The 13,319-nt window shown below is 42.9% G+C and overlaps 1 protein-coding gene across 1 annotated transcript in view; it reads left to right on the top strand.

Moving 5' to 3' along the window:
* Positions 1–7,895: 7,895 nt before the first annotated feature.
* SORCS1 (sortilin related VPS10 domain containing receptor 1) overlaps positions 7,896–13,319 on the top strand; it is a 554,727-nt gene continuing 549,303 nt past the window's right edge. Inside the window, exon 1 of the mRNA XM_022568815.2 lies at positions 7,896–8,459. Coding sequence (XP_022424523.2) covers positions 7,908–8,459 — 552 coding nt within the window. The 5' untranslated portion in view covers positions 7,896–7,907. The remainder of the gene's footprint in view (positions 8,460–13,319) is intronic.

Below are 13,319 nucleotides of genomic sequence, written 5' to 3'. Positions count from 1 at the left end.
CTTTAGAAAATGGACAGACCTCATCCCACAATGTGACTCACATAATTGTACCTGGTGATACTGAGCAGGTAAAGGTAGCTGAGCTTCCTAATAACAGTTTTTCATGGCAAACACTCATGAATCTTCATTTGGGCATTTATCTAAGCTTGTTCATGAGTTCAGACTTTGTAGTATCTCTTCATGATAAATGGCATGCATTTACTCCATGATGTACTAAATAAGGGATTCCTTTGACCTTTTCTTTTTTTTTTTAACATCTTTATTGGAGTATAATTGCTTTACAATGTTGTGTTAGTTTCTGCTTTATAACAAAGTGAATCAGTCATACATATACATATGTTCCCATATCTCTTCCCTCTTGCGTCTCCCTCCCTCCCACCCTCCCTATCCCACCCCTCTAGGTGGTCACAAACCACCGAGCTGATCTCCCTGTGCTATGCGGCTGCTTCCCACTCTAAAGTTAAATTTTCACGTTGCAAAGAATAATTCAAGTACACGGTCAAAAGTTCAGTCTACCACCCAATTTACTGCTGACCTCTTAGAAGCTTGTGAAACTCAGGTGCAGATTCCTTATACCACGATTCACATGGAAGATAGGTTTGGCAAGAACCAACAAGGCAGTAGTTTATTCCATCCATTCAATTTGCCTCCAAAGCAAAACTTCTGAGTTTCAATCTCTGTTGTCTACCCCTCTTATTATATCTTATAGGGTATGGTGGTCTTTAATTTTTGTTTTATATTCAGCAGGAAATAGATTTATTTTTTTGCAGTAGACTGGATTTTAACTTTCTTCCACCTAGGGAGCAGTGTCAAGTGGAAGTTGGTATTTGAAATGTGAAATAACTTTAAAAACAGCTAACAGGTATTGAGAATCTGCTCTGTGCCATATAGAACAGCCTCGCATGAGGGAAGTGATATAACCTCCATTTTACAGATTAGGCAACAGAGATTCAGAAATTCAAATGATAGTACACAGCTACGGCGTGGCACACATGGGATTTACGACTAGGATCTTGACTTCAAAGTATAGGATTTTAAGCCTCACACTGTCCTGTCTCCAAGCACCAGAGGCAGATAGACACAATAACTTCTGCTTTGATCACTTCTCTTGCCTTCCTCTTCAGTGTACTTCCGTGCTGCTACCACAGAGTAGCATACTGTCAGGATGTCTGGACTCGTAAGGGCTGGAGTATGTCTATGCTTTGTCCAGACCAAACAAAGAAATGGGTAGCGGCACAAAGTAGTTAGCGTCTGCCCAATTGTGCTTATTCTTTGATTTGTTCCCTCCTTTTCTTTGCAAGCTATGCTTGTTCTCTGAGAGAAAAGTCCCAAAGATCTTATTTTTCAACGGCTACTGTACATTTTATAGAGTTGTATTCTGCTGGAATATTTTGCCCTAGAAATCTACTGAATTTGGCTTCAGTGATAACCTCATTCATCTTTGGATCAGTTCTTTGGAAAAGAGACAAAAATAACTGAAGACTTCTTCTTGTGATATAGGAAGCTTTTGGTTATCATCTCAGTGGCACTTAAAGAATTTGAGGGACAGCATTCCATTTCTCTCGTCTTCTCTTCTCTAGTTAGTACTCCCAAAGAAACAGAAGTGAAATGTAGCTCCAACTGAGTTCATATCTGTACTTTCTTTTTTTTTAATTTAATTTATTTTTTATAAAGCAGGTTCTTATTACATATTTCTACTTTCAAGGAGACTGGAATAGAAAAAGTATTATGAAGTTGGTTTTGTGATTTACTATGTCAAAGCCTTTTTATGTTGCACTAACAGGCTAGAGGACAGAAGAGAGAGAGAAATGATAGAAGTTACAATTTCTAGATCATTTTAAGACTATAATGAATTTTTAAAATACATTCTAAGGCTTTTTGGTAAAGGTATATTTTTTTAATTAATTTATTTCATTTTTGGCTGTGTTGGGTCTTCATTGCTGCGCATGGGCTTTCTCTAGTTGCAGCGAGTGGGGGCTACTCTTCGTTGTGGTGCACGGGCTTCTCATTGTGATGGCTTCTTCTGTTGCAGAGCACAGACTCTAGGCGTGTGGGCTTCAGTAGCTGTGGTGTGCGGGCTCAGTAGTTGTGGCGCATGGGCTTAGTTGCTCCGCGGCATGTGGGATCTTCCCGGACCAGGGCTCAAACCCGTGTCCCCTGCATTGGCAGGTGGATTCTTAACCACTGCACCACCAGGGAAGCCCCAAAGGTATACTTTTAAAAGTCTAATAATACCTCTCTAAATAAACTTACTTAGTCATAGTGCACATTTTCTCTATTTCACATTAAGTTTGAATATTTAAATGGGAAAAATATATATGCATATGAGTTTACACAATGACAGTGATATTATTTCATGCTTCTCTCTTCCTGTTTAACTATACAAGCTATCTTTTGAAACCTGAAATGATTGTGTAAGAAATGCACATAATTGCTAAACAAAAACAGTATGGAATTTTAATTCATGTATATACAAACTGGGGGAGGATTTGGACTAAAGGGAGAGAAAAAGGATAACAAAATTTAGTTCTAAGTTTTTTCTCTAACTCTGTGACCTTGGATAAATTTCTTTATATTCTGTGAGATGCAGGCAAAACCTGCCCCCTACCTAACTTTTGGAGCTGCTGCAAGATTTATTAAACTAGGAGAAAAAAACTCCAAAACTGTTTAGAGGTCTGATGAGATAAGAGTTATATAAATACAAGGCAGTATTGTTATCTCTAAGAGGTGTATGAAGTTGAATTAAATTTTACAACACCTTATGAGTCAAGTAGATAATCTCAGACCCATTTTTACAGATAAGAGGGCTTAAGCTCTCCTGTTCAGGCCACTTAGACTGGGTGTATGTGAAGAGATACCATTACTGAATTCAGAGCTAGGCCAGTATTTGTTGATACCTGAATATATTTTAAAGGGCAGTTTAAAACATCCCATCATCCCCTTGGCAAGCAATGAGGAGAGTCTGCATATTATTCTCCCCAGTTTTCTTTCTGTGGTTCTTCGTGAAATTGATCTGAAATGCAAGACACCTTGTGTCAATGGTATCCAAGGGGAGCCAAGTATTTTGAGAGCTATCAAAAGACGTTGTTCTAATGATGAGACATAAAATGTGATTTAGTGCAGCTGAAGCCAAGATATCCATCAGACACAGAGACCTAGGAAAAGGGGAAGAAGAAAAACCAATGTGACAGTTAATGCAGTCGGTGCAGTAAGGTTCTGTTAGTAGTGAACACACCACTATATTCCTATAAGGTGTATGTGGCTATAACCACATATAACATTACCCCCAACGCTTAAATGAATAAAAGCCAATATAAATTGGAGAATACACATCTTCCCTTCAGCCTAAATAAACTCGCTCACTTGTTTCCAAAAGTAATTGTTCCACATTACTAAAAAATGATTCAAAGAGCTAATTAGAGTGCCTGGCACATAGCAAATTGTCAATAAAGTTACCTGTAATTATTTGGATTTGGAGTAGCAACAGTATTGCAAAAAGTCAAGAACATATTAGGAATAAGATGCCTGGGTTCAAGCCTTGCCTCTTGCACGAAATTGCCATGTGACTCTGCATAGCTGTTTAACGTAATCTTTAAAATGGGGACAATGATAGTACTCAGCTGAGATAAATTTTGTAAAAAACCAAATGATCGGGCACATGTATAATCCTTAGCGTGGTTTCCAGCACACGGGCACATCTGACCTACAGAATGTTAACTCCTAGCAGCTGTGCAGCTAGGGCTGGTACACTAGTGTTGCTCTGCTAGCCAGTTACTTACTGAGCACTTCCATGAGCCAGGCACTGAAGGAGATGCTGGGGAAAGGAAAGATGAACAGGGGAGACATGGTCCTTATCCACATGTTGCTTGGAGGGGGGGTATTAAAAAATCATTCAAATAAAATAATTGAAGCCTGTAACATGCTAAGAAGGAACTAAGAAAGGACTGACGCAGAAAATGTGGAAGATATTTCTTCTTAGGGAGTCGGGGAAAGTCTGTCTAAGGAAGTACATTTAAAGTGAAGGTTTCAAAGGAAAGGAGTCCACCATGTGAATGGGGATGATGGTGGGCGTTCCACATTTAAAGTGAAGGTTTCAAAGGAAAGGAGTCCACCATGTGAATGGGGATGATGGTGGGCGTTCCACGTAGGTGGAACAGCATATGCAAAGGTCACGAGTTGGACAAAACTTGGCACATGGGAGGAAGGGATCGTCCAGAGTGACTGAAGCATATGGGTGAGGAGGGTGAGTGCTGCCAAATGTGACTGAGGAATGGACAGGACCTAGCTCACGTAGGCCTGGTGGGTCGTGGTAAGGAGTGTAGGTATTCTGTTTTGTTTTTGTTTTTGCGGTACGCGGGCCTCTCGCTTTTGTGGCCTCCCCCGTTGAGGAGCACAGGCTCCGGACGCGCAGGCTTAGCGGCCATGGCTCACGGGCCCAGCCGCTCCGCGGCACGTGGGATCTTCCCGGACCGGGGCACGAACCCGTGTCCCCTGCATCGGCAGGCGGACTCTCAACCACTGCGCCACCAGGGAAGCCCTAGGTATTCTGTTTGCAAAGGTAAGTTACTGAAGCTTTAAACAGTGGCGAGGAATGGTATTTTTTATACTTTTGAAAGACCACTTTTGCTGCTTTGTAGGGCAAGGCATCTAAACCGTTTTGATCATGTACACCCATCAGCATATGACTCCAAAATGTTTATATGTTCATATTCTCTCTCTCTCTCCCTCGATAGATACATAGATACATAGATATGTATAGATAGATAGATATAGATATATAAATAACATATATATGTTAATCAGTAATTGAATATTAGCTAGTCTATTTCCTGCACACAAATGTATCACCTTGTGATACCATTTTGGCACTTGTACCCCACTTTGGAGATGACTATTGTAGAGAAAGGATGGAGCAAAGCAATCTTGGAGTAGGGAGAGTAGTATGGAGACTGTTGAGCTAGTCCAGGTAAGAAATGATGGTGACTTACATCAGGTGGTGGCATATTTTTCATGTACATAATGAAAAAGACTCCTAATTGGAATTATAGATCTACGCTCTCTAGTGGCCTTTTATATCAACTATTTTGCTAACAAATGACCCATTCCTAATGGATCATATTAATAAAACCCATTGGGTTGCTTATTGGGTTGTTGGGTTGCAAACACCATGAAATAGACTAGCCCACTTTCCCCCATGATTAGCCTATTTCTTGAAGTCCTCTGGAAAAAGATGATGGTTTAGGGAATTACTGGTACTTTCTGCTTGTTGACAAAAGTTCATGGGGACCAGAGCCGTAAGAAATAAAATGAATTTATTTAAAAAAAATAGTTGGAGTCAATTTCTTCTACATCTGTGTAACCTTTTTCACAAATGGATAATTAAAATCAGGCATTAAAAAAGTGCCTGCCTCTACGAATTCTCAGCAAATGGACTGAAAATGCTTTCACTAAAAGGGATTACTGTAGTAGGTGTTTGAAAAGATGGGCACTGTAAACTCCTTGAGGAGGAAATGTCAGCTCTACTTTCCCAAATCTTCAGGAAGAACTTCCTTTTGAAACCAAAGCAATCTAAATTTTGGTAGGGTAATGATAGACTAAGACCAGAAAATGTGAATTTACTAATTTCTTTTCCATTTTGCTTTTTCCAGTCCTATATTTGGATGGGAGTTCATTTGGGTTCTGAGTCTTTAATCTAATCTGGTTTTCCTCTCTTGGAGGAAATCTCACAGAGTGGAAAGGAGGTTAGCAGGGCATAGAAAGAAGGCGTTAAGCAAAGGATCCTGCAAAGCTTTGAAAACTTTTCTGAGGAGAGGAAAACAGCTCTCCTGGGCTTTGACAAAGAGCACTTGCAATTTGGGAGGAAGGAGGTGATAACCTCTGGCTCACCTCTCCTCCATCTAGAAGCCACAACCTGCCAGTGGTCCTTTTTTAGGAGGATTCAGGCTTGGGTAGTAATGGTACTTTTGGAAGAACAGTCTGTGTCTCCTTTAATGATGAACAGGACACTCTTTTGTCCTTTTAAGTATCCAAGTTTTATGGCTGAGAAGCCTGTGCTCTTTGCATTGGCACATTTCTTGGATTGATCATGAGAACAATCATTTTAAATTTTTTTGTAACACACCTCTGGCTTGGAATAAGAGAAACTCCTCTTGTACAGCAGTAAAAAGAGTATTATTCATTAAAGAATAATGATCACACTGTTACTTGCAAGTTGGTCCCATCACAAACTCAGGATTCAGATTTTTCAGTGAGGTTACCTTTGCAAGTGTGAGAATGAACAAACATGTAATTAGAAACTGGGAATTGTACTATTCTGTGGTGGGATTCATTTATTCAATCAATAAAAATTCACAGAATAATTTAACAGCTACCATGTGATAAGAAATTGTTATCTGGCTCATGAAGACTACAAAGACATGTGAAGGTATTTCAGCCCTTAGAAGCAACTTTCTATCTGAAAAAGGCTTGGATTTTGAGAAATGCTTTGTACTTTTCAAAGCCCATTCACCTACTATAAATCTTAATCTGAACTTTTGAATAGTAGCAGGGGAGCTAGGCTGGGCAGACGTTATAATCATATAATTATAGAATTTTAGGAGTGAAAGGGATTTTAAAGGTCATCTAATGCAACAACTTAGTTTTAAACCTAGGAAGCTGATAGATTGCTACTTGTCATAGATTCCACAGCAAACTAATGGCAGAGCATCCAGCACCCACATGAAGTTTCCTATTGAGTCTTAAGCCATGTGTTAGTAGCTCTGGGCTAGGCACGAATGCCACAGGATAGATGGAGCACCATGCCTCCTTTCCTGTATGTATTTGCACACAGAAATATAATAATAGGCTTACAATAATTTATGAATTAATGACTGACAGATGTCCTACCATGTAGGGCACTGTGTCCAAGTACTAAGGATAAAATGGCAAACAGAATGAACTGGTTACTTCTTCCAAGTTGCTCACAACGTAGCCTTCCCGTCCTCAATGAGTGTGCAGTCCCTTAGGGAAGCCAAGACACGCCCACAAAATGCAGTAAGATTGGGTTCAAATACAGTGAGTGCTTTATTTAGGAGGTCAAGGAAGAAATCTAAGCGTCATAATTGATGGGAAAATCCCCCAGAACACACACACACACACACACACACACACACACACACACACACACACACCTGCGATCTTTTAATTACATCATTCTCTGCTGATGCTGGGACACACAGACTCTTCCCAAGGTAAGGTCAAGGTGCCAACTCACTGAGACTAAGAATGGAAAGAGCAGAAGCCCATTCATCCCTATTTTCTAAACTGAAAATGACCAGGGAGAAAGAAAAGAAAAAAGAAACAGCTACAGAGACTGATAGAAACAAACAGGAATAGGAAGTCCCCAGCACAGTGACCACTCCGCCAGGTCCGGGCTGGCCGCCCCCACGGGAGGGGCACTCGGGCTCTGCGCGGAGGCCGGCGGCCGCGGGGGCGCACAGCGCGGCGGCGAGGAGCGGGCGGCGGCGGCACAGGCGAGCCCAAGGGGAGGGTCGGCGGCGCCTCCAGTCCCCGCAGCCAACCGCGCGCAGCGCAGCTCGGGAGCGGGACGCGGCGCTCGAAGCCCCGGCAGCGCCCGCCCTCTCTTCCGTGTTGCCTGCCCGCGCGCCAGCGCCCGCTCCGCCCGTGACTTCACTTCGGCTCCACCCCCGCGTGGCGGCGGCTCGCTCCGTCCGAGCCCGCGCTCGGCACCAGCCCAGCCCGGGCAAGCGGCCGCCACCTGCCCCGAACCGCCTCTGCCCGCCCCCACCGCGGCCCAACTTGGATGGAGTTGGGGTCCTGAGCTCCTGCTCCTCGTAACCGGCCAGCGGAGAGCCCCGCGCCGCCACCTCCGGTCCGGGACCCCCTCTCAGCTCCTCTCCGCTCCCGCAATGGGAAAAGTTGGCGCCGGCGGCGGCTCCCCAGCCGGGCTGAGCGCGCTCCTCGCCGGCGCGGGGCTCTTAGTCCTCTGCGCCCCGGGCGCCTGCGGCGGCGGCTCCTGCGGTCCCCCGCTGCACCCCAGCTCGGCCCCACGCTGGGCTCCGACCCGAGGAGGGCTTACTCACCTGCGGCCGCGAGGCAGGGCTCCTGCCACGCCCCTGCTCGGACGCCCCCTGTTTGCAGTGGCCGCCGGAGACCGAGCGCTGTCCCTGGAGCGGGCCCCGGGCACTGGGGCGTCGGTGGCGATTGCTCCACGCTCTGACCGGAGGAGACGGAGTGGAGAGGATCAAGAGAAGGCAGAACGGGGAGAGGGCACGAGAAGACGCCCCCGGGGAGTGCTAAGGGACAGAGGGCAGCAGGAGCCTGGGACTCTGGAGCGGGACCCGGACAAAGCCACTCGCTTCCGGCTGGAGGAGCTGAAACTGACCAGCACTACGTTCCCGCTGACAGGAGACTCAGCACACAACCAAGCCATGGTCCACTGGTCTGGCCACAACAGCAGCGTGAGTATAATGGGACTGAGGGCAAAGGGGTGGAAAATGGAAAGGGTTAAAGTCGGCTGTGTGATCTGATTGAGAATTTGGGGAAATGGGGTTTCTGGACTTGAAACATTGTGCAAACTAAAGTCTTCCCTGCCCGCCTCCCCAAGGATTTAATGTCACCAACTAGGAGACCACCCCTTTCCCACCAACACCGGAGTCCTCTCCAAACCTCTAACAAAGCTTTATACAGGGCAGACAGATCCCTCTTTCCCGTTTCTTTGGTCTCCTTTGTGTAGGATGGAGCCGAAGACCAGGCAAGCAGAGCGGGTTAAAGTATTCTGAATGCAGAGGTGAAAGGGTTAAAATTCCAGGCAGTCTGGTGTTCCCTCAAGTGACTTTCTCTTTAACTTGCTAGACTTATGGATGAGAGCACGTAAGATCAAAAAGTCTTTATTCGTAGCCTTTTAATTTTATTTTTGTGCGAAGCTCCTAACCCCCTCTTCCCAGCACGGAAGAGAAATTCAGTGGATGGTAAGGAGTCCTTAATGTATTCTGTTTCTGGGGACCAAGTGGATGCAAGTTTCAGGACGGGAACTCTCCAGCATCTTCTAACAGCACCAGCCAGTGTGTTTTGAGAGCTGGGGCTTTCCAGCCTGTGAATGAGTGGTTGTTCTCTGGCTTGATCTGTCCCAGGAAGATCAGATATGTCCCTGTGACAACAACTCCCTGTTCTCCCCCATTGCCTGACCTCCTCTAGTGAAGAGCACAGATAAAGACGTAGCTCTCCCTTTATTAAGTGGGGAGAGGGATTGCTGGATTTCCAGGAGGCTGTCACTGGGGAGCGTGGGTGCAAGTCCATGAGCTGTGCCCAAGATCAGGGAAGGTTTTAGATGTTTGGAAAAGCCTGCATGTCTGGAATCTGAGGGAGCTATTCCAGTTTAAACTGCACCTGGAAACTTCAAGGAGCTGAAATAGTAAAGAAAGAGCTTTGGTGGTGATAACTGCAGGTGATTTAGAGGTATGGAAACTTCACCAGGCTGCATTGAAGCAGACAAGAAAATAAAAACCAAGGATGGGTAAACTGAAAAAAAAAATCAAAGTTTCAGCTTCTGTCAGGTTACTGAGATTGTAGTATTTGTACTATGCGCAGTCTGTGCGTCCTGGTACATTTCAGAATGTTTTCGGTTGTGATGTTATTGCCAGAAGCCTTCCCAGGGAAGTGCCACTTCAGTGAATTGTGCTCACTGCTAGCTTTTTTAATGAAAGTTGTGAACATCTTAAAATAAGAGGCTGCCGTTATGGATTCTTCGGGTACATAGATATAAATTGTATTAAGGCAAATTGTGATAAATAGTATTTTGTATCGTGTCTCTGTCCTGAGAGCCTCAGCACGGTTTTCCCTACAATTCAGCCTTCATGACCAAGGCTATGGTTTTATATGGTTCTCCGAACTGGTTTGATCAAATAATTGAAGCTGAAATTCTTTTCATTCAAGTTCTGGAGACCCTTGCCCTCATTCCTTACCTGAACTGTCCTATCTCTCATATCATAACCACTGAAATTAATCCCCCTATTTGAACCTGAATCTTCTTAAACTGATCAGATAACTTTCGCACTGCTTTAGATGATTAACTCAAAGCTTCTAGCTTTAAGGGGCAATTTTAAACACATCAAACATATTAAATCTTGTATCGAGAAGTAAAGGACTTTGGACTCAAAATATTTCTGGCTTTTAATGTAATTCAAGCCGTAAAATATCACTCACCCATTAGACCTCTAGTCACCTATTGAAAGATCTTGGAAAGAGCAAGAAAGGGAGAGTACATCTTTGGCAAGTTTTAAACTCCATTTAAGAAATGGTGCCAAGCACTGCCAGCCTTTTTTTTTTTTTTTTTAAATGGTGCTTATAAACCCAGTCAGGCTTCTTAGGGTCAGGGCTTGAAGGGGTGACACGTAAGAAAGTCTGAGATAATGTAGGAAATAATCAAGGTGTTAAAAGTTGGAGCACTCAAATCGTGTATACGAATGAGATTTCTATCGTATTAAGTCTCTCATTCTATAAGGACATACCCTCCATCCATGCCCACCTACATACAAATTGTTGTTGTTTTTCTTCAGTGTATATGTATAAGTAGTAGAGGAAGAGAAATAGTCTTGTATCAGTATCCTCCACAAAGTAGTCCCAGATTCGTAGGAGAGATAAAGTTTAAAATATATTTTGAAGGTAAGGGAGGCAGAAAGAAACTTTTCTAGACAACTTTGTGATGTGAAAAGCAGAGTGGAGACCTGAGTTCTGGTTCTGCGTATTTGTGGTTTGATCTTGGCAAGCTGATTGCCTGAGTGTGAATTTCCTCATCTCTAAAACAGGAGGGGAGGATGCCTGTCAGATTCATTACTGAGAATTACAGGCCAGGATATAGTTAAGAGAGTGTTGTGACTGTAAAGTACTGTATACCTCTTTGTAACTCTCATCTCGTGGCACTTCATATTCCCCCCAGAGCAAGAAATCCACTAACCTAACACTGAGGATAGCAGTGGGTGGGAGCTCTCATTTTCTTCTCATTTAGCTGCTGTCCCCCATAAATCCACCCCCAGCCCATTCAGGACCTCTGGCAGTACACGTCCTCTGGACCTATCTCACCTTTAGCTAAAACCCTTTGCTAAGTAGGGCTTCTGATGACAATAACACCTGCATTAAAGGTGTAAATGTATGGTAATTATAGGCTGCCTATCAAACTTGTGAAGAACTCTGGATCCTTCTCTCACCTCCTTCCCTTCTCCTTCCTGCCCCCTCCGCTGTTGGACTTATGCAGTTGTGTAAGGATATGACTGTTTTGCCTTGTCCGTGGGTGTGATGTGATTCCTCTGTACTGCAGTCTAGCTTGATGGAAAGTGTTGATGGAGTTGGTGGAACACCTGGGGGGATCTTTTGGCATGAAAAGTGCTGGGTATGAATCATTTGTCATGAGCTTGGTATCGTAAGCAAGAACATATTGTTCCTACCCTACTCATCCAAGGCATGCTGTGCCCTGATCTAAATTTATAGAGTAACTCTTAGTTTGTTAAAATATATATTTGTCTATACCTATGTATGATGGGGATGCGTTTATTCCTTATTTCCAAGGAATTTCAAAGTGCTACACTCATTAATCCTTACAATATCCCTGTTAGGTAATAGACAGGTGTCAAGTGTTAATATCTCTTTTTCATATTTTTATGCTGGAGTCAATTTGAATATTTCAGTTCACTGTCTTGTCCCTTTCTCACTAGAAATAGTGTTACAAATTGTTAACAGAGGCTTTTACTTGACATATTTTGCTGTTATGACATCTTTAATACTGCATTTATTGTAGTGAATGACGATCTGGTTGGTTTTCATGTAATTCTTTGCCTTTTGTTATTCTGGGACTTGACATTTACCATCCACCCTTAGTGAGTAAACTGAGTCCGAGTGAGTCAGGTTTTTGAGTAATGTCTTACATTCATCGTTTCACTTAATTTTCACAAAAATGTTATGAGTAGTTATTATTATCCCCATTACATTAATGAGGAAACTGAGGCTCCAGAAGGCTAAATGACTTGCCAAGAAGATATAACAGTTCAGTGGCAAAGCAGAGGCTGGCACCCAGGGTGATCTGACTTCAAAACCCCACAGAAGGGCTTGTCTTAGAGACTTTAAGGTAGGACAGAAAAACTCAGATCTTTGGGGATCTGTATTTTAAATAATCCTGTTTTGGGTGGATTTCAGATGGTGGTGAAGGAAGACATAGTCTTAGCCGGAAGCTCTATCTCTTTGTAGAAAAGCAAGGACTGTATAGCATGTGCCTGTCACATTGCACCCTTTACCTTAAAGTAGTGATTTGGCTGTTCTCTTATCCACCCACATCTTCATCTTTACTGAGACATGGAATCTGTACCTGATGATTCATTGAGCACGAGGTAATGTGCCATCATTCAGCTTTCAGATCTGGTGTTCTTCAGGAATAGATTCCTCTTCTAAGTTAATTACAAATATGATTTTATAAAGAGTTGCCTATGAACACTTGATTTGGCTATACATTTTGACATAAGTTTTTTTACCTTTTTTTCCAAAGTAAACTGACGAAGGATTTTAGATTTCTCTAGCAAGCCACATAATACCTTCTCTGATCAGTGTTTTATGCTATTAATGGGTGTTAATATGGTATGACATGGAAGGCAGTGGGTTTGGAAGCAGATTTGAGTTTGAATGTTAGCTCTCCTGCTTCCCAGCACTTTGCTTTGAGCAAGACACTTAAATTCTTTGATTTTCTGTTTGCTCAACTAAAATATGGGGAGGGCACGTCTTTTTCTGTTTTGTTTTGTTTTGTTTTTTTCCCCAGAAGATTTGACATCACATATACAAACTGGCTGGTACATAGTAAGTGCTCAATAAATGCTACTTCTTATTTTTGTAGAAGAAGTACTTCTCTACTGGGTTTTTAAGACTCCTGGGTTATAGTCCTGGCTGTACACAAAAATTAGATATGTAGTGACAGCCTGTAAAAATTTTGTGGCCTCAATTTTATCCTCTGTAAAATGACACAAATAGGCCAGAGCATCACTGAAATCCCTTACAGGTTGAAATTCATTAAAAATTTTTGTCAACCTGTAGGTATTGTGCACCTACTACATCTAAATAAAGTCCACTGGGAGTGTTCAGGATGCAGAAATGACACAATGGCTTATACCCTTGACCTGTAAGTGAGCAAGCCTTTCATTTCACAAGATTCTTCCTCTTTCCATGGTTTATATGCACATCTATTAATAGGAAATTAAGGCATTTGAGACCCAAGCAGGCATTCATTTCAATGTAGATTTGCAGCAAAATATAGTTTATTAGGTTTATTGCATCATATCTTC

The sequence above is a fragment of the Delphinapterus leucas genome, chromosome 16 (assembly GCF_059928025.1).
Source record: "Delphinapterus leucas isolate spDelLeu-1000000601 "Yukka" chromosome 16, BTC_Dleu_Yukka2, whole genome shotgun sequence".
Taxonomy (NCBI): domain Eukaryota; kingdom Metazoa; phylum Chordata; class Mammalia; order Artiodactyla; family Monodontidae; genus Delphinapterus; species Delphinapterus leucas.
The sequence above is the reverse complement of the archived record's forward strand: the minus strand, read 5'-3'. Positions and strand labels throughout refer to the sequence as shown.